The 26,412-nt window shown below is 45.6% G+C and overlaps 1 protein-coding gene across 1 annotated transcript in view; it reads left to right on the plus strand.

Annotated features, from left to right (window-relative positions):
• esr1 (estrogen receptor 1) overlaps nucleotides 1-26,412 on the plus strand; it is a 259,140-nt gene that overhangs the window by 86,823 nt on the left and 145,905 nt on the right. The window contains exon 3 of the mRNA XM_069932330.1: nucleotides 2,500-2,616. Within this exon, the coding sequence (XP_069788431.1) occupies nucleotides 2,500-2,616 (117 nt within the window). The remainder of the gene's footprint in view (nucleotides 1-2,499; nucleotides 2,617-26,412) is intronic.

Consider the following 26,412-nt stretch of genomic DNA (forward strand, 5'->3'; position numbering starts at 1 on the left):
ATGCATTCTCTAGAGATGACCTGATCAAATGGCTGATAAGCATGCTCCGAAACCTCGCACTGTTAATCTCTTAAAGAGAATCCAGCTTCGTGTTCAAAGTATTGAACCAGTTCCCATCTGCCACTTACTTGCTGCCCCCGAGTAAAGTGCATTTTTTCCCCTGAGATTGTTTGTTGTGAACTTGCTTTATGGCTCCTGGTTTTGACTTCATACCTGTCCTATTGAATACATTCATAATTTTTAATGACCGTCTATCCGGTCACTCTTTGACGTTTGCCCTTTCAGAAGAGAGAGTTCTTTTTTGGTCTTAACCTTATAAATCTATAAACTTATTTATATTTTCTAACAGAAACCAGAATTGTACTGAGTATTCCAACATGTAAGGATATTCTGCTAATACTTTTTTAATCTCCTTGGTCCCTGGAGTTTTAGAGCTTTAGTGGAAACAGCCCATGGGCCACCTTGCATTTGATGTTGGTATTATCCCTTGTGGAAATGAGTGGAGATGATGGAAGTGTTTAGGGAAGGGTAAGTCCTCATTGAAATATTTTATATTGGGAGTTCCAAGAAATTATTAGGATACCATGCAGTCAGCACTGATTCTTTAATCTTTCCAAAAAGGGAAATGCCAGTGATCATTGAAATCACTATAGATGCTTGGCAGGTACCACATTTTTGGCTACAGAGCAATTGGACAAAAATTGCTTTTATTGTGCCTTTTGACTCAAAAAATGTCCCCCAAAACACCCTGGTTACAACCTCTTCTTGCTCCTACCTTTGTGCAGAAGGTACAGAAGCCTTAAAAACTAGCACTATTCTCGGCTAGTTTCCTTCCAAAAGCTATCAGACTCTTGAACCTTCCCTTGGTTCACTAATCATGGCCTGTCAGCACTATTGCAGGTCTTTTTCTTTTTTTTTTTGCTCAAGAATTACTGTGAATATGTACATCTATCTTGTGTATTGTCTCTTTTAGTTCAATTAGTTTACTGAGTTTTTTTCTTACCAGTATCTGTTTGGCAGCAGCAAATAAGAATGTTGGCGGTAGTGAACATTGTACTATGTGTATGAAAGTAAACTCGTATCATTATCACAAAATTTGGCACCAAGTACCTTTAGGAGATAGCTGATCAAATTTTTATCAAAGATGTTGGCTTTAAAGAATATCTCAAAAGGAGAAGCAGAGGGATTTGGGAAGGGGATTCTGGGTGGTGATGGAGTGAGGGGGCACTGGTGAAATATTGCTCTTTCATGAATGAAGTGAGCACACTTTGACTAGTCTGGTTCGAGGAAGGACAAACAGGAATGCGTTGACTTACATTTTTCTGATTCCTCTGAAGAGTAGAATGGCATTGCCTTACAGCTGCTTCATAGACCCAGACCTGTTTAATCCCAGGGGGCTGGTTCAAATGGCTCCTGCAAGTTGGATTCCAGCACACGTCATATCCAACATTGCATTGAAGATGGAGCTGAGAATGCCCCCATCTCCATTGTTTTGTGCGCTATAGCTGCCAGTTCATGCCGTATGCATGCAAAAACAGGTGACTGATGCCCTGCAAATACTTTCATTGCAGTTTGCAAAGCATTTTGTTTCCCAAGAGATGATGTTTCACACTAGGAGGGGGTACTGAGGTTGCATTGAAGTTTTATAAAAGGTTTGCATTTACTGATCCTTAAGAGTTTTGAACCCCAGAGGTGTAGCTGGAACCTGCAGTGTCTTGAATTCTGTTAGCACAATCCTGCTTGATTCACTTTTTCTGACACATGGTGTGCTTTTTTTTTGTCAGTTTAACACTACGGTGAGAAGTTCAAATGGAAGTGGCACATTAGCCAATTGTAGACATTCCTCATTCTGCTCCCTATCCAACAATGTTAATACTGATGAACACCATGAATAGCGCATCCATGTGTGAGTAAAACAATGAACTTGGAATCCATCAGGAATCTAATCTTGGGTATTTACACTTGGGAGCTGAGTCTGTGAGAGCATGATGATGGAAGAAGTGTCATTTCTTCTACTCTTTATGCACTCTTCTGCATGTTTTTTTTATATTGTTGACTTAACCTCAAAGACGCATTTCACGTTGCTCTTCTAACCAAGTCCTGTTTACTTGCGCTTAATCAGTGCCTCAGTATTACATTCTCAACTTTTTAAAATCTTCTTGTCTCTGGATAATCTTCTGTGTTCATTACCATTGTCATTGAGATCCACCTTTACTGGTTGTCAAGATTTCCTTTTCTTGCTTTCCCCTGCCTTTCCCCTTCCTCAATCTCCCCCACCCCCACCACCTCGCCCTTTCCTCCATTTCCCTGAAAACTGATGTTTTTGTGTCTTTGATTAAAAACACTTGATCAGATATCTGGAGCTCTCTGGATTATATTTGCTTGTGCTCTCTGGGATATTTTCCTGCTGCAAAGGCACAGTGTAATTGTGAGTTCCCTGTTGTGGTCAATAAGTGTGGAGAGGTTGGGATTTACCTGTGATCTCTCCTTTCATCCCAGGACACAATGACTACATGTGCCCTGCCACTAACCAATGCACGATCGACAAAAATAGGAGGAAGAGCTGCCAAGCTTGCAGACTTCGTAAATGCTATGAAGTGGGCATGATGAAAGGTGGTAAGTATTACTTGCCCTTTCATTCTCGTCTCAGCTGTGTTTGATTATTGTATTAGGAGAAATGTTTGATTCTTGTCTTTCACTGATTCTGATAGAATGGGTGTCCAGGACAAATTGTATTATTTCAGCTGATAAAGCCCCACTGGGTCTCTGCTCAAAGAATAACACTTTTGTTCCAAATTAGAAGGTCATACTTTCGCAGGGGCAGTAGTTAATTTACTGGGCTAATAAATTGGAAGTTTGGACTAAAAATCAGGAGGCGCGAGTTAAAAATCCTACTAATGCAATCTTTGGTGATGTCTCCAGATATGTGTATGTACAGTGCCAGTGACAATAGAATTGCAGGACTGTTCTGCAAGACTTTGGTTTACCAATGTCTTGGTTTCTTTACCTGTTTCAGATTATCTGTGGTTCCAGACCCAGTGGAAAATGACTGGTCTCTTATGGGGGGTGGGTGTGGGTGGAAATATTGATGTGTTCTGCTAAAGCGGTGTTACAAAACACAAATGGTGAAATCAGACTGACCACATGGAACTGGATTTGAATGTGGCACTTTAATAACTATTTTGTGTGGCAATATTGGAACCTTTAATGCTATTGTTGGTATATCTTGCATGCCTGTGTGGTTTCAACAAGAATGAATGTTGGTGCGTCACTGCATTGTACTTGTGTGAATGACAATAAACCCTCCAATATTATCACAAATACACACTGCCTGCTTAATTCTGCAAGTCTGATGGTGAGTTTATTATCATACACATTCTACTATGTACCTATGCCCCAAAATTCTTACTAGCTGCAGCTGAGCATATGTTATTTTTAAAAAAATTAAACTCAATTGAATTAAAAATGCTAGTAAATACATAAGATCAATAGATAATAAATATCCATGGGAATAATATTGCAAAGACGGGTGATTTGCAAAAATGCAGAGTCCATTTGTGGTGTTGGAGTAGCCCCTGATTACTGTGACAAGGGGAGGTCCAAGAGTCTGATAGCTCTCAGTAAGAAACTGATCTTGAATCTCTGCTGTTCAACCTTCTGCCAGAAGGTAGCATTGAGAAGAGGTTGTGACCAGGGTGAAGGGAAGGTCTCACATAGATGTCTTTAGTGAATGAGAGCTCAGAGCCTGTAATGGATCTGGCTATTTTATTTGCTACTGTCTGCAGTTTTGCTACCTTCTGGGCACTTTAATTCCTAAATTAGGCTGCAATGCAACTGGTCGGTAGACCTTCTACAGTTTACCTGCAAAGGTTTGGAGTATCCAAGACTAGCATAATTATTTTGGATGTATGCAAATCTGAGTACTGTCTCATCAATGACATGGTTGCACTCAAAGGATCAGACTCCTCTGCTATGATATCCGGACCACCAGCAGGACAGAGTTAGCACAGTAAGCTTCACACTGGATATACAGATGGACCGGGAAGGCTTCAGACCATATGTACTTGCTTGGCATCTTGCCAAATGAAGGTAAAGAATCCTCCCATGTGGTTCTGTCCTCAGCTAATGAATTGTGATGCTTGGAAAGGGCAGAGAATGTACTCTGGATGGAGGCTTTGTTGTCTATTATCAAGAGTAGTTCAGGAGCACCAATTCATCAGCTGAGGCCTGCTGTTGTTGATGCTATTGATGCAAATGTCACCACATGGAGTAAAAAAGAGTTGCTTGTCTTTGTCCTCATCCAGTGACCAGTTGTACATGCTTCTGAACTTTCCAGTGATTGTGGGAGGGTCCATCACTCAATCTTTGTGGAGATGGATTCTATTTTCACCAAGGAAAGTCAAAAATGAGCACCGAACCGGAAGCTGTCCGTTGAGCCATGATAGTCCGTTTTTTTTTTTGTTTATTATTTGTACTCTTATTCATTTCCTTAATGTTAATATATGTTATTGACATTGTAGTATGAATGAATCATTTTGTTTTATAGGTGAGGGAAGGGGGGGTGGGTAAAAATGCAGGCTATATATACAGACATAGAGAAAAGGAGTACATGTATACGAGATTGTGAACTGCCATCGTTGACAGGAAGGGGTATGACTATGCAGGCCTGTGTAGAAAAATTATTTTAAAAATATTTTAAAAAAAAAATGCAGTGGGAGGTATATTGAGCCCTATAAGCATGACCTGTTATCTTCATTGCTTACGCTTGGACTCCTGTGGTACATCACGACTCTGGACCTCACTGTGTTCTTCTGGTCAGATGGCTGAATTCCAGATTTAATGAGTGGCCTTGAGTAAAGGCCACTTCAGAGCATGAGGAGCATTGGCAAAACTGATGTCAGAAGGAAGTCCCCTCTGCCCCATTAATTGATACATTTAGGTGGGAACAACCAAGCCGATGGTCATGGAGGAGAAAGCTTTGAAGTTGAACCTTGCACATGTGGTGATGGTTATAGTTCTTTGTAGTGAAACATCCCAGTTCCTGGGATATCCCACATTTGCTCCTCAGGCAGTCGCCTCTGCCCAATCTCCAGCTTCTTCATTAACAACCTTAATTCAATAATAAAGTGAGGATGTTCACTGATGGTAGCACAATGTTCAATTCCATTCAAATCTCCCCAGCCAGTGAAGCACTTCGTACCAGCAAGCAACAAGACAACATTCAGGCTTGATGTGCCACTAAAATTCAAAACTATCATCTCCCATTAAGATTGATTAATCATTTACATTTGAAACTGTAGCATTATCACATTGAATAATCCAATGTTCAGGAACTAGAAGCCACCACCAGTGGGCTGATATCGCCTCAAACCGTGCATCTTGGCGCCTCACATTTCGGCGGGCAGCAACCTCCTTTGAAGAAGACCGCAGAGCCCACCTCACTGACAAAAGACAAAGGAGGAAAAACCCAACCCCAACCAACCAATTTTCCCCTGCAACCGTGTCTGCCTGTCCCGCATCAGACTTGTCAGCACAAACGAGCCTGCAGCTGACGTGGACATTTACCTCCCTCTATAAATCTTCGTCCACGAAGCCAAGCCAAAGAAGAGGAAACAGCCATATAAATGATATGATGACGTAAACAAGTCTGAAGATAAGTATTTTGGTGTAAGTCACTTAGAATCTCACACAAAGCGTTTCCATCATTTACAGGGCAGAGGAGTGGGAAATAACATGTTCTGCTTGTCTGGATGCATCCTGCTCCAACTCTCTCAAGAGGTTAATTCCATAGAGATTGGATGCCAGACAAGAGGATTACTAAGTGTTTATCCCCTCCACCATGGTGTCTGTAATGCATACATCATCAGAATGCCCTGCATTTGCTTTCCTGGGTGCTCAGCCATCCTTACTAAATCTGTGACCTCGACAATTCATAAGAACAGAACAAAATTGTCTTCCATTTCCCCTTTAAGTCACACACCATCCTAACTTTGAAAGATCACATTATTTATTCATTATTGCCAGGTCTGAATATCAGAAATAGGCATGAGTTGGCCATCTGGCCTGTTGAGCCTGCTTTGTCATTCAATAAGATCAGGGCTATTCTGACTGTGGACTCTGCTCCACTTTACCCATCTGTTCTCCATATCCCTGAATTCCTCTACTGTTCAAAAATGTATCCATTCATGACTTGGATACATTCAATGAGGCAGTCTTTACTGCTTCCTGGTCAGAGAATTCCACCGATTATGACAACAAGGTTGGATTAGCAGTTAGCACATCACCTTAACAGCACCAGTGATTGGGACCAGGGTTCGAATTGTGCACTGTCTGTAAGGAGCTTGTACATTCTCTCTGTATGGGTTTTCCTGGGGGTGCCAGTTTCCTCCAAGGATGTTTGTTAATTGGGTCTAAATTGGGCAGTACAGACTCAAAGGTTGAAATGGCCTGTTACTGTGCTGTATGTCTATATTTTAAAAAAAATTAAAAATAAAAATAAATAAATAAATAAAATTGGATTAACCACTCTCTGGGAGAAACAGTTTCTCCCCATTTGTTTTACATCTACTCCCCTGAATCTTGAGGCTGTATTCCTTAGCTCTGGACTCAAATCCCTGTGAAAATTACTTGCCTGCTACGATCTTTTCTCTTCATAATTTCATGTGTTTCTCTAAGATTGCTTCCCATCCACACCCCCCCCCCCCATTACAATTAGGGTCATAGGATGTTGCATGATCTGCTGAGGTTCTAAAACACATTTGTGTATCTCCTAATATTTGGGTATCGGCTCATTTGTGTATCACTTTGAAAATGAACTCACATTTCCAGCATTGTCCTGTAGTCCCTCTCCAACAGTGTTGTGGGGGTAAGTTTATCAGGAGGATGGCAGCAGGATGGTGGCTGGAAGGATGGTGGCTGGAAGGATGGTGGCTGGAAGGATGGTGGCTGGAAGGATGGTGGCTGGAAGGATGGTGGCTGGAAGGATGGTGGCTGGAAGGATGGTGGCTGGAAGGATGGTGGCTGGAAGGATGGTGGCTGGAAGGATGGTGGCTGGAAGGATGGTGGCTGGAAGGATGGTGGCTGGAAGGATGGTGGCTGGAAGGATGGTGGCTGGAAGGATGGTGGCTGGAAGGATGGTGGCTGGAAGGATGGTGGCTGGAAGGATGGTGGCTGGAAGGATGGTGGCTGGAAGGATGGTGGCTGGAAGGATGGTGGCTGGAAGGATGGTGGCTGGAAGGATGGTGGCTGGAAGGATGGTGGCTGGAAGGATGGTGGCTGGAAGGATGGTGGCTGGAAGGATGGTGGCTGGAAGGATGGTGGCTGGAAGGATGGTGGCTGGAAGGATGGTGGCTGGAAGGATGGTGGCTGGAAGGATGGTGGCTGGAAGGATGGTGGCTGGAAGGATGGTGGCTGGAAGGATGGTGGCTGGAAGGATGGTGGCTGGAAGGATGGTGGCTGGAAGGATGGTGGCTGGAAGGATGGTGGCTGGAAGGATGGTGGCTGGAAGGATGGTGGCTGGAAGGATGGTGGCTGGAAGGATGGTGGCTGGAAGGATGGTGGCTGGAAGGATGGTGGCTGGAAGGATGGTGGCTGGAAGGATGGTGGCTGGAAGGATGGTGGCTGGAAGGATGGTGGCTGGAAGGATGGTGGCTGGAAGGATGGTGGCTGGAAGGATGGTGGCTGGAAGGATGGTGGCTGGAAGGATGGTGGCTGGAAGGATGGTGGCTGGAAGGATGGTGGCTGGAAGGATGGTGGCTGGAAGGATGGTGGCTGGAAGGATGGTGGCTGGAAGGATGGTGGCTGGAAGGATGGTGGCTGGAAGGATGGTGGCTGGAAGGATGGTGGCTGGAAGGATGGTGGCTGGAAGGATGGTGGCTGGAAGGATGGTGGCTGGAAGGATGGTGGCTGGAAGGATGGTGGCTGGAAGGATGGTGGCTGGAAGGATGGTGGCTGGAAGGATGGTGGCTGGAAGGATGGTGGCTGGAAGGATGGTGGCTGGAAGGATGGTGGCTGGAAGGATGGTGGCTGGAAGGATGGTGGCTGGAAGGATGGTGGCTGGAAGGATGGTGGCTGGAAGGATGGTGGCTGGAAGGATGGTGGCTGGAAGGATGGTGGCTGGAAGGATGGTGGCTGGAAGGATGGTGGCTGGAAGGATGGTGGCTGGAAGGATGGTGGCTGGAAGGATGGTGGCTGGAAGGATGGTGGCTGGAAGGATGGTGGCTGGAAGGATGGTGGCTGGAAGGATGGTGGCTGGAAGGATGGTGGCTGGAAGGATGGTGGCTGGAAGGATGGTGGCTGGAAGGATGGTGGCTGGAAGGATGGTGGCTGGAAGGATGGTGGCTGGAAGGATGGTGGCTGGAAGGATGGTGGCTGGAAGGATGGTGGCTGGAAGGATGGTGGCTGGAAGGATGGTGGCTGGAAGGATGGTGGCTGGAAGGATGGTGGCTGGAAGGATGGTGGCTGGAAGGATGGTGGCTGGAAGGATGGTGGCTGGAAGGATGGTGGCTGGAAGGATGGTGGCTGGAAGGATGGTGGCTGGAAGGATGGTGGCTGGAAGGATGGTGGCTGGAAGGATGGTGGCTGGAAGGATGGTGGCTGGAAGGATGGTGGCTGGAAGGATGGTGGCTGGAAGGATGGTGGCTGGAAGGATGGTGGCTGGAAGGATGGTGGCTGGAAGGATGGTGGCTGGAAGGATGGTGGCTGGAAGGATGGTGGCTGGAAGGATGGTGGCTGGAAGGATGGTGGCTGGAAGGATGGTGGCTGGAAGGATGGTGGCTGGAAGGATGGTGGCTGGAAGGATGGTGGCTGGAAGGATGGTGGCTGGAAGGATGGTGGCTGGAAGGATGGTGGCTGGAAGGATGGTGGCTGGAAGGATGGTGGCTGGAAGGATGGTGGCTGGAAGGATGGTGGCTGGAAGGATGGTGGCTGGAAGGATGGTGGCTGGAAGGATGGTGGCTGGAAGGATGGTGGCTGGAAGGATGGTGGCTGGAAGGATGGTGGCTGGAAGGATGGTGGCTGGAAGGATGGTGGCTGGAAGGATGGTGGCTGGAAGGATGGTGGCTGGAAGGATGGTGGCTGGAAGGATGGTGGCTGGAAGGATGGTGGCTGGAAGGATGGTGGCTGGAAGGATGGTGGCTGGAAGGATGGTGGCTGGAAGGATGGTGGCTGGAAGGATGGTGGCTGGAAGGATGGTGGCTGGAAGGATGGTGGCTGGAAGGATGGTGGCTGGAAGGATGGTGGCTGGAAGGATGGTGGCTGGAAGGATGGTGGCTGGAAGGATGGTGGCTGGAAGGATGGTGGCTGGAAGGATGGTGGCTGGAAGGATGGTGGCTGGAAGGATGGTGGCTGGAAGGATGGTGGCTGGAAGGATGGTGGCTGGAAGGATGGTGGCTGGAAGGATGGTGGCTGGAAGGATGGTGGCTGGAAGGATGGTGGCTGGAAGGATGGTGGCTGGAAGGATGGTGGCTGGAAGGATGGTGGCTGGAAGGATGGTGGCTGGAAGGATGGTGGCTGGAAGGATGGTGGCTGGAAGGATGGTGGCTGGAAGGATGGTGGCTGGAAGGATGGTGGCTGGAAGGATGGTGGCTGGAAGGATGGTGGCTGGAAGGATGGTGGCTGGAAGGATGGTGGCTGGAAGGATGGTGGCTGGAAGGATGGTGGCTGGAAGGATGGTGGCTGGAAGGATGGTGGCTGGAAGGATGGTGGCTGGAAGGATGGTGGCTGGAAGGATGGTGGCTGGAAGGATGGTGGCTGGAAGGATGGTGGCTGGAAGGATGGTGGCTGGAAGGATGGTGGCTGGAAGGATGGTGGCTGGAAGGATGGTGGCTGGAAGGATGGTGGCTGGAAGGATGGTGGCTGGAAGGATGGTGGCTGGAAGGATGGTGGCTGGAAGGATGGTGGCTGGAAGGATGGTGGCTGGAAGGATGGTGGCTGGAAGGATGGTGGCTGGAAGGATGGTGGCTGGAAGGATGGTGGCTGGAAGGATGGTGGCTGGAAGGATGGTGGCTGGAAGGATGGTGGCTGGAAGGATGGTGGCTGGAAGGATGGTGGCTGGAAGATTTCCAGAGTACAAAATAATGACTCAACTTTGTCAGTGGCACAGTTAGTGCAGCATCATCGCCTTCCCAAGATCGTGTTATATGGCGAGCTCTCCACTGGCCACCGTGACGGAGGTGCAACAAAGAAGAGGTACAAGGACTGCCTAAAGAAATCTCTTGGTGCCTGCCACATTGACCACCGCCAGTGGGCTGATATCGCCTCAAACCGTGCATCTTGGCGCCTCACAGTTCGGCGGGCAGCAACCTCCTTTGAAGAAGACCGCAGAGCCCACCTCACCGACAAAAGACAAAGGAGGAAAAACTCAACACCCAACCCCAACCAACCAATTTTCCCCTGCAATCGCTGCAACCGTGTCTGCTTGTCCCGCATCGGACTTGTCAGCCACAAACGAGCCTGCAGCTGACGTGGACATTTACCCCTCCATAAATCTTTGACGCGAAGCCAAGCCAAAGAAAGAAGAAGATAGCAATGCCTAAACACTGGGTTTGAATCTACTGTTGTTTGTACCTTTCCCTGTGACTGGCATGAATTTTCTGTTTCCTCCCACTTGCTAAATTCATAGGGTGTTATTAGGTGACCTGAGTTTCATGGGCCAGAAGAGCCTTTTATTGTGCTGTATAATTTTTTTTAAAGTCGGTGGTGGGATTTTGGCCCAGAATGAGTATGGGGATATATTAGAGTTGGTGTAAAGTGGGAATTGGTTTGGTAAATGACACTTGTCAGTAGGTTCATTGGCAATGTTTGTGTTGGACATTTGTGTGTGGCAAGCTGAAAATTCAGATGGTTAAGGCAAAAGTTGTTGCTAGAAATATTGAAGTGGAAAAAAGTTGATGCAGTTCATCCAGGGTTGGGCTTGGATGTATGAGGGTGAGATGGGAGAATTAGATGTGCAGGTTCTTTGGAGATGCGGGAAGAGGTGTCATTTTGTGATCTAAGCTCTATTTATGGTGGTAGGGACTTTTAAGTGAAGCTGAGGGCCTGATTATTCAGGGAGAGTGTAGTTCAATTATTCTCCCCCTAATATCATCTAAGTTTTTATTTCTCTTCAGTCCTTCCATCTGTATCCACATATGACCTCTTCCCTGCCAGTCTGCTCCTCCTTTACATCTTCCTTTTCTCCTCCCTCCCCCTACATCTTTTGATACAGGTGCCTGCCTATTTTCACTTGTACCTTTCTCGAACAGGGAAATTACATCTGCCATTTTCTAATTCTCTGGTACCATTTCTATAGCCAGGAAAGACACAAAGATCATTGCCAATGCCCCAGCAGTTTCTTCACTTGCTTTCTGTAGCAACCTGGGTATATCCTGTCTGGTTTCTGTGATTTATCTATCGAAATGCCTTTTTAAAAAGCTCCAGCATGCCCTTTTTTCTTAGCCTCCATGCCAATTTGCTTGTGTCATGCTGACACCAATGTCCCTCTCCTGAATGAACACTGAAGCAAAGTATTAATTTAGGATCTCTCCTTCCTCTGCTGCCTCCAGGAAAATGCTCTCCTCTATCCTTGAGGTCCTACCCTTACTCTAGTCATCCTTCTGTTCTTCACATGTTTAAAATCTTGGTGTTTTCCTTAATTCTACTTGCTAAGGCCTTCCTGTGCCTCCTTCAAGCTCTTGTAAGTCCATTCTTTCTTGGCTACTTTTATAATTCTCACGAACCGCTACTGACATTTCTTCCTAAACCTGATGTATGCTTCCTTCTGGTTCTTTACTAGCTGTCTTACATCTCTCATCAACCATGGTTCCCTTATCCTGCCATCCTTCCCTGTTTCAGTGGGACAAACCTATCCAGAACCCTGCGCCAGTGGTTCTAAATAACTTCCATCTTTCTCCCAAGAACATCTATTCCCAATTTATTCCCTCAAGTTTGTGCCAAATCCTAATGTAATTAGACCTTCCCTATTAAACAGTTTCCCATTGTGTTGTCTCCTCTCCTTGACGATAGCTATACTGAAGATCAGAATAGTGGTCACTGTCTCCAAAATGCTTGTCCACCGAATGGTTTGTCACCTGACAAAGTTCTTTACCTAGTAAGAGTATGGCCTCCTTTTGGTTGGTTTGTCCACATACTGTGTCAGGAGATTCACCTGACATATTCGGACCATCTTGCCATTTTGCACTAAGGAGGTACCAAACTCCCAAAGGCAACAATCCTGTTATTTTTACACCTTTCCAAAATCAGCTTGCCTATCTGCTCAGTGGCCTGATGGGTATTGGGCAGCCTATAGAATTTTCTGAATTGTAATCACTTCCTTCCTTTTTCCAACTTCGACCCATACTACCTCAGTAGATGATCCCTCCACAATTTCCTCCCTTTCTGCAGTTATACTAGCTCTAATTAACAATTACACATCTCCCTCCCTATCCCCTTTGAAACATCTAAACCCTGGAACATCAGGCAGCCAATCCTCTGTAATGGCTTCAACATTTGTAATTCCATGTGTTGATCTATGCTCTAAGTTCATCACCTTACTTCTTCATACTTCTAGCACAAAAATATGCATATTTCACCCATCCAACTGACTGTATTAATGCCCTATCCACTACCTGTCCTTCCTGACAGTTTCACTGCGCATAGCATCTAACTTTACACCGACTGCTTTATCACCTGACTTCACACTCTGGTCTCATCACTTTGCCTAACTACTTCAAACCCTCCCCAACAACTAGAAAACCTGCCCTCAAGGCTATTGGTCTCTCTCCAATTTGGGTGCAACCAGTCCCTTTTGTACAGGACATACCTTCTCCAGAAAAGATCTCAATGATTCGCAAAGAGAAAAATAGCAGTTATAATGCAGCAGGAACGATAAGTGCTCTTGAATCTTGTTGGGGTCTGTGGGAACAGGACTGAGTGCGAGAGGCAGAGCAAGCAGTTTTAGCCCAGTTAAGTTCTTCTAGAAGGTTCCAAAAGAAATCTGTGAAGATGAGGTGGGAGATGTGCTATACATGGATTTTAGTAAGGCATTTGACAAAGTCTCCCATGAGAGACTAGCTCAGAAAATCATGAAGCATGTGATCCATGGAACCTTGACTGCATGGATTTAGTATTGGCTTCCCTGTAGTAAGCAGAAAGGAGGAGTGGACAGAAATTATTCTGCTTGGAGGTCAGTAATGAGTGGAGTTATGCAGCAATTTCTTTTGGGTAATTTTTATAAATAACCTAGATGAAGTGAAATGATGGGTCCGTAAGTTTGTGGATGATATGATGGCTGGAGGAGTTGTAGATGGTGTTAAGGGTTATGGTAGGTTACAGAAGGATATAGGTAGAATGCAGAGTTGGGCAGAAAAGTGGCAGATGGAGTTCTATCTGGATAAATGTGAGGGGATGCATTTTAGGACCAACCAGAAGGCTGAGTTCAGGATTAATGGTTTATCAGTGAGGAAGAACAAGGGGATTTTTGGGGTCCAAATCCATACACGTCTCAAGGTTATCACATATGTTGATAGGATAGTTAAGAAAACCCATGGGACGCTGAGATTAATTAGTTAGGGGATTGAGTTTTGAGTCGAAAGGACATGTTACAACACTAAAAATCTCTTGTGACGTCTCATTTGGAATATTGTATTCATTTCTGGTCATCTCATAAGAGGAAGGATGTGGAAGCAATGGAGAGGGTCAAAGGAGATTCACCAGGATGTTGCCCGGATTGGAAAATGTCTTTATGAGGCAACGATAGCAGAGCTGGGACTTTTCTCTCTGTAGCAAAAAAGGATGAGCAGTGACTTAATAGAGGTCTACAAGATTATGAGAGGCATAGATAAGGCAGACAGCCAACACCTTTTTCCCCAGGGTGGGAAACATGAAAGGACATATGAACAAAGTGAAGGTTTAGGGGAAACATCAGGGGTAAGGTTTAAAAAAAAAAAAAAAAAAAAAGTTGTGGGTGGCTGGAATGCTTTGTTGTCAGGGATGGTGGTGGAGGCTGAAACATTAGGGCCATTTAAGAGTCTCTTGGGCCTATAGATACAAGAAAAATAGAGGGCTGTGAGGTAGTAAGAGTTTAGTTTTGGTAGGAATTTGTGGGTCAGCACAACATCTAGGGCTGAAGGGCTGTTTTGCTTTGTGTTCTAAACCTGAACCCCTGCCTCCTGCACCCACACTTCAGCCACATCTTCATCTGCCTTAAATTTCTATTCTTGCCCTTGCTGGCATGGTAATCCAGAGATCCCATCCTTTGAGGGCCTGCTTTTTTTTTCTTCCTTCCTACCTCCTTATATTTATTTTTTCCGAACTTCATCTCTTGTCCTATCTATGTTGTGGTTACTGCTGTGTACCATGACCTCTGGCTACTCTCCTTCCTTGTCCAGAATCCCAGTGCCCTCTCTGTGCAATTTTTAAAAAAAATGCCTTGCTTGACCTCAGCCTCGCGAACCAAAACTTCAACACTTTCTCCGTTTCATGTCGAAGCCTTCCCTATAATGGCCACTACAGATAATTGGCCAAATTCAAACTGAGCACCAAACTTTACCAGCATTTTTATAGAGAACTGATTTCTGCTAAATACTTGGAGAATAAAGTTTCACTACCAGACAGACCCTCTTCTTCCTCCTACCCCTCCTCTCTCTCCACACCCCCCCGCCCCCAAACTAATCTCTCTTGACCAGAATGATCCTGGACAAATTGCTTCACTTCCCAGATTTCAGGAGCCAAGACATAGTGAAAGCAGGCTTCGGTCACATCCACTACTTTCTCCAAAGTGACATCTGAAACCTGGCGAGGCACTGTTATCCACACTCAAAGCACTGGAGGGATATCACAGGCTGTCTCTGGAAGGATAAATGAACCAATGTTGGTGTCCTTTCCCAGGCTGGTTTCCCCAGCATTGAGGCCAATTACACCTGTTGGCTCCATGGATATATGCCTGTTAGACTCAAAACTCTGAGCTCTGTCAAATAGAAAATAATGAGGATGTTCTCAAAGTTACCATGAAACATTGTAAAATACTTACTGACCCTTATCAGGATCAAAAGCCAAACACAACCTCCTGTCAAGCAACATTAGTGTGACAAAGGGAATTTTTTTTTTGTTGGGTCAGAACCCTTCATGACTGAGGAAATTTAGTATAGAAGCAGTGTAAAGAGGACTGGGTGGGAGAGGAGATGCAGTGACCCTACACAGGATTGGCAAATTGATCATTTTTTTTTAGATCTGTCTCCATCTCAGAAGATGAGCTCTATGCTGACATACATTTACTCCACTTTCACTGACTTCCACAGTTACCTTGACTGTACCTCTTCCTGTGTCCTGTCAGGATGCCACCCCTTATCTCCCAGCTTTTCCACATCTTGGGGTTCAAATCCATACATCCCTCAAGGTCACCACACAGGTTTATAGGATAGTTAAGAAGGCCTATAACAGGGTTTTCCAACCAGGGGTGTGAGATAACATTTCAGTTTTTTTTGTTTATATTAAGGGTACTTTCCTATATATTCAAGATAAAAATATATTTTTTTAAAAGTCCAAATTAAAGATGGGGATGTCCTCTTTTTTTTCTCTATTCAATAGAATGAGATTCTTTATGAATTTTAGCCATTTCTACGCGCTGTTTCCTTTTAAATGGCTTCACCCTATAACTTTTAAAAATCGGAACAATTAAAATGAGGGCCAAACTTGTTTCGTGTTTTGTATCAAATTACATTCGATTTTTTTTTATTTCTTATTATTTATTTGTGTTATGTAAATTATTAATGAACCCTTCATTATGTCAAAGAAAACAAAATGGATTGATGATTATGTGCAGTTTGGTTTCACTGGCACCGGAACAACTGAGCATCTGAAAAAACCCCAGTGCGTGCTTTGTGACGCTGTCTTTTCAAACGCAAATTTGAAGCCATCTAAGCTGCAGGATCACTTCAACAACCGACATGGTGGAGCAGATGTTGCAGACCATGATGTTGAATCATTGAAAACTAAAAGGGCCCGCTTTGATTCTCGAGCAACCCTTCCAAAATTAGGTTTTATATCTGCTAACAAACCACTGCTGATGGCTTCATACCACGTGGTGTATAAAGTAGCCAATTCCAAGAAGCTCCATACAATTGCAGAAGAGATGATAAAACTGTGTGCATCAGAAATGGCAACAATTGTTCTGGGAAAAGAAGCCTCAAACAAGCTTATATTAGTGCCGTTATTAAATGTTATTCAGAGCCAAATTGGTGATTTGAGTTTGGACATTTTGGACCAAGTTATCGCAGATATCAGGGCTAGTCCCTGATGTTGCAAATTGCAGTCAACTCATCGCATTAGTGAAGTATGTCCATGATGGTGTCATAATGGAAGATTTCCTGTTCTGTGAATGTCTGAAAACAACCACAAAAGGAAAAGATGTCTTCCACTGTGTGAAGGACTTCTTTGCGATATATGACTTAGGTATCCAAATTATTGGTTCTGTGTGTACCGACGGTGCCCCTTCTATGCTAGGAAATTAATTAGGATTTTTTTGCACTGATGAAACAAGAGATTCTGCACTTGCAAGGTACCCACTATTTTCTTCATTGCCATGCTTTGGCATCAAAAACATTGCCTCCAAAGTTGAAAAAGGTCCTTGACACTTCTGTGAAGACCATCAACTAGATTAGGGGTCGTGCTCTGAACCACCGCTTCTTCAAGTCGCTTTGTGAAGATTTTGGAAGTGAGCATTCAGTTTTGGTTTTCCACATGGAAGTCCACTGGCTGTCACGTGGAAGAGCTTTAATGTGTTTCTTCAAACTGCGAGAAGCTTTTCTGAAGGAATGTGACTATGATATGCCCAGAGAAATGGAATCACAAGAATTCAACCAAATGCTAGCCTATTTAAGTGATATTTTCACTCGTATAAATGACATGAGTGTATCTATTCAAGGGAAAAACATAAACATATTGAAATGCTGTGAAAAGTTAAATGCTTTCAAAGAAAAGTTGCATCTTTGGTGTTGACGAGTTAAAAGAGGAAATCTTTCAAATTTTCCATCACTTGAAGAAATGGTTGATGATGATGAGTCCCTAATTCCAAGTGTGTGTGAAGAAATTGTGGATCATTTGGAAATACTATCAATCATTTGATGGATATTTTGGAGGAGGAGAACTGGAAACTTCTGAAGAATGGATTATAAATCCATACTCCTTCAATTTGGATATGTCGGATAATGAAGAGTTGAAGGAAGATCTTATTGAACTGCGCACAAATCGTGTTCTTGAAATGCAGTTTGAAAACAAAACTTTGGAACAATATTGGTGTTTGGCAATGGACATGTTTCCAAGACTTTGTGAAAAAGCACTAACTGTGCTCATCCCATTTGTGACGACATACTTCTGCAAGTCTGGATTTGGTGCCCTTTTGTCAATCAAGACAAAATCTAGAAATCGCTTGGGTGCACAGGCAGACGTGCAGGTTACTATCAGCTACAAAGTGCCACGTTTTGAAAAACTCTTAAGCAATAAACAGGAACAAAAGAGTCATTAAATTTAAATTGGCTTATGAACATTTGAACATTAGTTCTTTAATTTTTTTAAAGAAATTTCATGCATGGATGAAAATTAAATTTTTTTTTGTAGGGTTTATGCAACTTTTAATCTGTTGTAATATTTTTCTTTTCCATATGTTTCATTTTTGTTTATATTAAAAATTGATGATCAAATTTGTTTTGGTCACCTTCACTTTTATTCTTAAATAAATTATTACTTTAAGGGGTGCGAGAGCATATTAAAATTTTTTAGGGGTGCAGGGCATAAAAAAAGGTTGGAAACCACTGGCTTAAAGATGCTGGGCTTCATTAATAGGGGGGTTGAGTTCAGAAGTAGAGGTCATGTTACAACTCTACGAATCTGAGTATTGTATTCAGTTCTAGTCGCCTCATTGTAGGAAGGATGTGGAAGCTACGGAGAGGGTGCAGAGGAGATGTACCTGGATTGGAAAACAAGTCTCATGAGGCACTGTAACAAGACCCCACACCAAACAGTTCTACCCCTCCCCACCCTTTCTGCTGCCTTCCACAAGGATCGCTCTGTCCACGATTCCCTTGTCTGCTCATCCCTCTCCAGTCACCTCATTGTGACTGTCAGTATTTTACCCTGTAACCACAGGAAGTACAACAGTTGCTCTCGTACCTCCTCCATCACCACCATGTATAGAACCCAAACAGCCATCCAGGTGAGAGAACATTTCACAAATATCTCCCCAAGTCGACCTGTTCTGCACTTTCTCCAATGCCATGGTGAAGCCCAATGTAAACTAAAGGAACAACACCACTTGTTCTGCCTGGAAACCTACAGCACAGTGGTATGAACATAGAACATGAAATTAAAAAAAATTCCTCTCTCTTCTGTTGTCCTTCTGCACTTCCCCCTTTTTATTGTCCTGCTTCTCAACCACCCTTGCCCATTCTCATCCCCTTCCAATATAATTCTATCTCCACCATGTACTCCCCACTGGATTCTTCTCTCTCCCCCTCCACCCCTTCTGTTCCATCTCTTCTCTTTATCTCTTCTCTTCATTCTCACCTTTTCCCCCTTCCCCTCACTTTTTCTGAACAATTTGAGCTTCCTCCCCCACCAATTTTTCTCCTCTGTTCTACCCATCCATTCTCATCTCCTCCCCTCCCCCCCCTTGATTCCTTCCTCATTAACCATCATTTTCCCCCTCTGGATGCTTCCCATCTCCATTCTGGTCTCTCTTTTCATCACCATTCTCATCTAAGATTCCAGCACTAGTAACCTTTGTCTACTAATCACCCTTTCCATCCTCTGGGCCCAACATCCTCTACCTGACCATTTTATTTTTCTCGTTTCTCTCTGCCTTTGTCTGACATCTGTCAATCCTTTGGGTCTGTCCACCATGCTTTACCTCTGCCTGGTTCATCAATTTCACACAGGCCCTTGTCTCACCCCTCCCACCCTCTCTTCTCTATATCACTTCTATTCTACCCTCAGTCTCAATTGCTTGAAATGTTAACCATTCTTTCTCTCCCACTGACACTGCTTAACCCATTGAGTTCCTCCAGTAGATTGTCTGGCTTCACGCACAATCTAATCGAATTGTAACAACAACTTTTGTAACAAAGGTTGTAATGATGACTTTGCTCAATGTCAGCAAAACCAAGGAGATGATTGTGGACCAGGGGGGAAACTCTGGAGAAGACAACCCAGTCCTCAGAGGACTCAGCAGTGGAGAGGGTCAAGAACTTCAAATTCCTGGGTGTTAACATCTGAGGATCTGTCCTGGAACCTCAACGTTGATGCAATCACGAAGGCTTGCCAGCAGCTATACTTTGTGAGATGTCTGAAACAGTTTGGTATGTCACTAAAGACTCTCGTAAACTTCTACAGGGGTACCATGGAGAGCATTCTGGCTCGTTGCATCACTGCTTGGTATGGAGGCGCCAACTCTCAGGACGAGAATAAACTTCAGAGGGTTGCTAACTCGGCCTGTGACATCACAGGCACCAGACCTCACTCCATCGAGGACATCTACATGAGGCGGTGTCTTAAAGCAGCCTCTATTGTCAAAGACCCCCACCACCCAGGCCATTCCCTCTTCACTCTGCTCCCATCAGGAAAAAGATGCAGGAGCCTAAAGTCGAGAATTCAGAGAGACAAGGGCCACTTCTTCCCCACTGTTGTCAGATTCCTGAGTAATCAATGAATCCCTTTGTTTGGAGTACATGGAATAGAGTGGAACTGGTGGCACCATTTCTCAATCTGTCTACCACTTGCCTCTTCAAGACAATTCTGCCCCAGGGTTGATGCCAAGGGGAGGCATCTGCATGCATTGCCCCCAAAAAAGGTGCTGTGCTCTCATATGGTCGCAGCTATCATTGGCTGTCAGACCCACCCCCTCTTGAGTCATTAGTGTCTAGGTTGACGCATGCTAGCCGACTCTCCACCTGCCCCCGGCCATGTCACTTGAGTGTGTCAAGCATCAGTAGAGTCTAGTGAAGCTTAATGCAATAAAAGGTGCACCCTTGGTCCTACGTCAGAGGACAGGATGGTGTTAATTAAAGGTAGGTACCAGCTAGCACCACTGCTGAATGAGCCCACGTCTTAACACACTAATGCCCCCCCTCTAATATTTGTTCTAGCACCAAACCTGCTCTGCCCCAAAACAGCAGTCTGTGGGTCCCACCCAAGAGACTTGAGTGTCCAAAGAACTGGAGTCAAAGTCGATCAAGCCTGAGATGTCTATATGTTTCCTGCAGACCCTCCTGAACCATTGCATTTCAACATGATCCCTTTGCTCTTGCATTCTAATCTCAGCCAAAGCTTTCTCAATTACACAATTTGCTGGCCCTATGACATTTGGATACTGTGTGTGCATTCCCTCTGTTCCACTTTTTGCCTTGCTCATCCTTCCCAACTGCCTCACTTCACAACTCTCTCACTTCAATTCCATTTCCACTTTCCTGCCCATCTGATCTGCTTATGTATATCTGCAAAAAGCTTTGCTTGTCACTTATACAAACTGTACATTTTGTCATCATCTGCAGTGCCTAATTATGGTCCTTTATTTTAAGTCTATCTATGCACAATAAATGAGATTTTGGTCCTATATAGAATTCCATTACCAACTTGTCACTAAACACCTCTTAACCATGACTGGTTGTACTCACCCACTGAATAGATTTGGGGATCTTACTTGTTGCTTTCCCTTGGATCCATGGGCTTTTACTTTCTTGATCATCTGCCAAATGGGAATTTGCCAAACGCCTTACTAGAATTTTAAATTTAGATTTAATTTTGAAAAATTTAGACATTCAGCATGGTAACAGGCCCTTCTGGCCCACGAACCTGTGCCCCCTAAATACACCAATTAACCTGCAACCCCTGAATGTTTTGAAGGGTCGGAGGAAACTTGAGCACCTGGAGGAAAGCCAAACAGACATGGGAAAACATGCAAACTGCTTACTGACAGCACCAGGGTCCGAACCTGAGTCATTGGCGCTTTAATAGCTTTGTACTAACCATGCCACCCATGCAGAATGCAAAGTATGACATATTTTTGATCCACCTTATCAAAAATTGGGGGAAAAAAATGGGACCACAAGTCAGATATTTCGAGCTTCATGCTTTCCTAATGGTAAATTTATACTGTCCAATTCCCAATTATTTGCCCCAATACCAATATAATGAGACTAGCCTGTAATGAATTGTTCTATTCTGTTTTTGGCCCATGGTAGCAAGGTGTTCTTTAAATCCTTTGGTACCATGTTTGTAACTATGGAGCACTAAAAAAAATGATGTCCAGAACTTTCATGGTTTCCATCAGAATTCTGATGAAAGGTCTTGTACCTGCCTCCCACATGTGTTTCCAGATATGCACATTTAAAATAAAATAGAATTTCACTTTCCATTGAGTTAAAATATGAAGGCAAAAATATTAGATTCAATCTTTCAGTCACCTTCAAGTTCTATTGTTTATGCCTTCAATGTCTTGGGCAGCAATCTGCCCATTAATGCAATTGGCTCCCAAATTTCTGTGCTCTTCTAAGCCACAGTGGGTGTCTGGGTACCCAAGTATCCACATTGGTAGTGGGAGGAGATCACTCAGCTCCTCAACCTGTCTCCACTATTCAGTAAGGTCATGGGTGACTGCTCGTTAGTGTATTCAGCCCACAAGTTTCCCCAATGTGGACAGAATGAGCTGTTGCACCTGCTTGTAAAAACTCAATAGATTTTTACGACACGGGTCATTAGTATTATGAACACTTTTCTGATTGATACATTCCATTTTGTGCCTCACTGGTCAAGAAACCTATGCAGTGTAGTATCTTAGGATTATGTGCTGCAGGGTTCTATGTTATTAGCTCAGGCTGAAAGTGAACCAATTAATTCATGCTTTTATTCCCTTCGCAGCACCATTTTATCACTGATCTTTAAAGAATTTTGGAAATACTTCACTTGTAATGTATGATTATTAAATGGGGGATAAACTCAATCTCCATTTACAGGTTGTGGATATAATAAAGTATGAGAGCATGTCGCTTTCGCCTTTTGACAATATTTTCATGCCTCCTTTCCTGTGTAAGAAAAGAGCAGGCTGAAACAACCAATTCTAAAAGCAATCAACTGGAAGAATTCAATGGGTCAAGCAGCATCGGTGGAAGAAAAAGAAGGGTTGACATTTGGAGCTGAGGCCTTTTCAAGACTGTGGGAGTCTAGTAGTCGGAGTAAAAAGGACAGGGTAGGACGTGTAGGATTTTGTAAACTGGGCAGAAGTGAAAAAAGGTGGACAGGGACAAAGGATTGGCAAATGTCAGAGGAAGGAGGAGAAAGAGAGGCAAGAAAAACAAAGGGGTCAGGTGGGGGCAGATGAGATATGGCAGGGGTGGTTAGAAACCAAAGGGTGTCACTGCTGGAATGAGAGATTACAGAAGCCTAATAGCCTGAATACACCTGAGACTGTCTGATCTGGGAAGCTAAGCAGTCTCAGGCCTGGTCAGTATTTGGAGGGGAGACTGCCTAGGAACACCCAGGTGCTGTAGGTTTCTGAGAGGGGTGCTAGACAGAGTGGTGACTCTGTCTGCTTTACAGTAGACAAACGTTAAATAATTTCATGCATGTTCCATTCTAAATGTAGTATTATGTGACAAGAATGGAACCTTTACTCATTTCACCATGTAACCTCCTGTCCAGTGATTCTGTCTATACTTCTGACTGCCTTGGGAAAGCTGACAATGTATTATAGGACCCATCTCACTCTGGTCTCGTACTTTTTTTCCCCCACTTTCCCCACATCACCGCCCCCCCCCCCCCTCCCCCACGGCCAGACCTTCTGTTGGGCAGATAATTGAAAACATGAACTTACAGATTCAAACACTTTATTTTGTGATGTTATCATACTCTTCAATGGTCCTCTCGCTGGTTGAAAAAAAATTGATACCCCTGCACTGTTTAACTGTATATTTCTTGATGCTCTGCATATTTTGACATTTTTTTAACCCTATGCCTTTGCTTTATTATTTACCTACTGTATTTAAATCGAGTTGACTTTCCTGGATAGCACCAAAAACAAAGCTTTTCATTGTTTAAATTATATCTTTTTAAATTTAAATATGTAGCATAGTAACAGGCCCTTCTACACCAAATTGACCTACAACCTTCATTATGCTTTGAATGGTGGGAGGAAACCAGAGTACCTGAAGAAACCCACTCAGACACAGAGAGAATGTACAAACTCTTTACAGTCAGCGCCAGATTAAAACCCGGGCCACTGGCACTGTAAAGGCATTGTGCTGACTGCTGTGCTAACTGCAACCATGTATGTGACAATAAACAATTCAACTCATCAAAATAATAACCTTCTTTCCAATGCTGTCTTGCCATATTCCCACAGGGCTGTTAAGGCTCTTGAGTAATATGGCTGGGGTCAAGTGATCCAGAGAAAAAGCAAGGGTTGGCACAGTTCAGGGATGAGAAATGTTTAAATAGTTTAAAAGGGCAATAATGAAAGCAGGGGACTGACATACAAAGTGAGGGGCAGAATGATGTGGAAAGGAAAAGGGAGATTGGACTTTTGCATTGTGTCAATAAGTAGTAATGACAAGTTGATAGATGAGGTACAAATTCCTATCTGTTTAAATCAAGTTAAAGTCAACTGACGCTGTGGTTGAAGTAAAAACAATGCTGGAGCAGCTCAGCAGGTCAAATAGCAAAGATAAAAATAAATAACCAACATTTCGGACTTGAGACCTTCAAGGCATTACCTTACACTTGATGAAGCCCTGCTATAATGAAGGGCTCAAGCCAGAAACTTGGTTATGTACTTTTATAAAAGTTTGACCTGCTGAGTTGCTCCAGCATTGAGTTTTTAAACCAAATTAAAGTCTTGCTTAAGAGCATGTTTATAATTTTGTAAATTTTCCTTGTGATTATTCCTATTGTGGCTAAAATTTTTTTGCGTAGGATGGGTTTAGAGGGAGATGGGACAAAGGCAGGCAGGTCGGACGAGTGTGACATTTTGAACGGCATGGGCAAGCTGGGCTAAAGAGCCTGTTTCCATGCTGTACAAATCTGTTAGGGCACTAGATGATGTGTCTTAATTGACAGCACCCTGTCAGTGCAAGTCCTGCTTTAGAACTTTTGCACTCTACTTGGGATGAAGGGCTGCATTGTAGTGCCGCAGATAGTGTTTCTGTCTAACAGGGACTTGTGTTCAATCCTGATCTTGGATGCTAGCTTTGTGGAGTGTGCACATTTTCCATGTGACTTTGCATTCCCATCATATGTTCAAATTTCCTTCTATATCCCAAAGACTACGTAGTTTAACAATTGGAAGCTGCAAGTTATCCTTTCGTGTAGATAAGTGACAAAAGAATCAAAGGAGAGTTGAGCAAAACCCAAAAGTGCTGGAGTAACTTGGCAGGCCCTGCAGCAACCATGGGAAGCGAGGATGTACAACCAATATTCTGGGCTGAGCCCTTTGTCAAGGTATGAGCAAAAAGCAGGCAAGTGCCTGAATAAAAAGGTTGGGGTGAAGGGGCAAGGGGAGAAGCAGAGGCCAACAGAGTCCTAAGTGGATATGGGTGGAGGGTAGAAGAAATAAAAGCTGAGAGGTGATGGGGGGGGTTAGGGCATGGGGGTAGCTCTCAATGGAGAGAAGGGGTTGGGGAGCTAAGGAAAGGAGACAGGATAGGGGGAAAAAAGAGGAAGGGAGGGGTCTTGTAGAATCTGGAAACATTTATGCTAATGTGATCTGGTTGGAGAATATCCAGATGGATTATTAGGTGGTGTTCCTCCAATCTTCAAGTGGGCTCGATTTGGACAGACATATCAGTGTGGGGCCTGGAATTGAAATCGTTGACCACTGGGAGGTTCCCACCATGACAGCATTCAGAATGAAGCTTCTCAATGAAATGGTCTCCCAGTCTGCATCCAGTCTCCCCAATGTGGAGGAGGCCACAACACGAGCATCCTTCAGATTCACTGCTTCACTTGAAAGATCAGTTTGTGCTCGCTGTATAGTGGTGAAGGAAGAAGTGTGGGCCCATGGAGCATTTCCTGTGGTCCCAGTGGTAGGTATTAAGGGGGCAATTGGTGGGAAGGGATGAATGGATGAGTGTCTTGGAGCAAGTGCAGAAAGTGGAGTGGGGAGGAGTAGGGAAGATGTCTGATGATGGAATAATGCAGTAGCTGGTGAAAATTCCAGAGGATAATATGTTGGATGTGGAGGCTGGTGGGGTGGGAGGTGAAGACTAGGGGAATACTGTCCTTGTTACGACTCAGGTAGGGTGGGCTAGGACAGACATATGGGAAGTAGAGGAGATGCTGGTACTGGGTCAGTGGAACACTCACTGGTGAGTCGGCAGGCTCCTGTCTTCCCGCCCGCTGGAGCTCCCCGCCCGCTGGAGCTCCCCGCCCGCTGGAGCTCCCCGCCCGCTGGAGCTCCCCGCCCGCTGGAGCTCCCCGCCCGCTGGAGCTCCCCGCCCGCTGGAGCTCCCCGCCCGCTGGAGCTCCCCGCCCGCTGGAGCTCCCCGCCCGCTGGAGCTCCCCGCCCGCTGGAGCTCCCCGCCCGCTGGAGCTCCCCGCCCGCTGGAGCTCCCCGCCCGCTGGAGCTCCCCGCCCGCTGGAGCTCCCCGCCCGCTGGAGCTCCCCGCCCGCTGGAGCTCCCCGCCCGCTGGAGCTCCCCGCCCGCTGGAGCTCCCCGCCCGCTGGAGCTCCCCGCCCGCTGGAGCTCCCCGCCCGCTGGAGCTCCCCGCCCGCTGGAGCTCCCCGCCCGCTGGAGCTCCCCGCCCGCTGGAGCTCCCCGCCCGCTGGAGCTCCCCGCCCGCTGGAGCTCCCCGCCCGCTGGAGCTCCCCGCCCGCTGGAGCTCCCCGCCCGCTGGAGCTCCCCGCCCGCTGGAGCTCCCCGCCCGCTGGAGCTCCCCGCCCGCTGGAGCTCCCCGCCCGCTGGAGCTCCCCGCCCGCTGGAGCTCCCCGCCCGCTGGAGCTCCCCGCCCGCTGGAGCTCCCCGCCCGCTGGAGCTCCCCGCCCGCTGGAGCTCCCCGCCCGCTGGAGCTCCCCGCCCGCTGGAGCTCCCCGCCCGCTGGAGCTCCCCGCCCGCTGGAGCTCCCCGCCCGCTGGAGCTCCCCGCCCGCTGGAGCTCCCCGCCCGCTGGAGCTCCCCGCCCGCTGGAGCTCCCCGCCCCAGAATCCACCCCTAGGCCTACCACACACTGGGGAATCCAGTGTGTGTGTGTGATAGTAGGCTAAGGTGATGGATCGGAGTCAGCATCGGGAGCTAGCTCTGGTGTGCTGAGGAGGGAGGGAAGGGGATAGAATGCCACAGAGCCTGATGTCCTCGCTCCTGCTGGCAGCCCGAGGTCCCACTCCTACCTTGGAGGTCGCTTCCTTGATGATGCCGGGACAAGGGATTCTTCTGATCCCTTGCGGATGGGAGACTTTG

This window comes from Narcine bancroftii, chromosome 4 (assembly GCF_036971445.1).
Source record: "Narcine bancroftii isolate sNarBan1 chromosome 4, sNarBan1.hap1, whole genome shotgun sequence".
Classification (NCBI taxonomy): Eukaryota; Metazoa; Chordata; class Chondrichthyes; order Torpediniformes; family Narcinidae; genus Narcine; species Narcine bancroftii.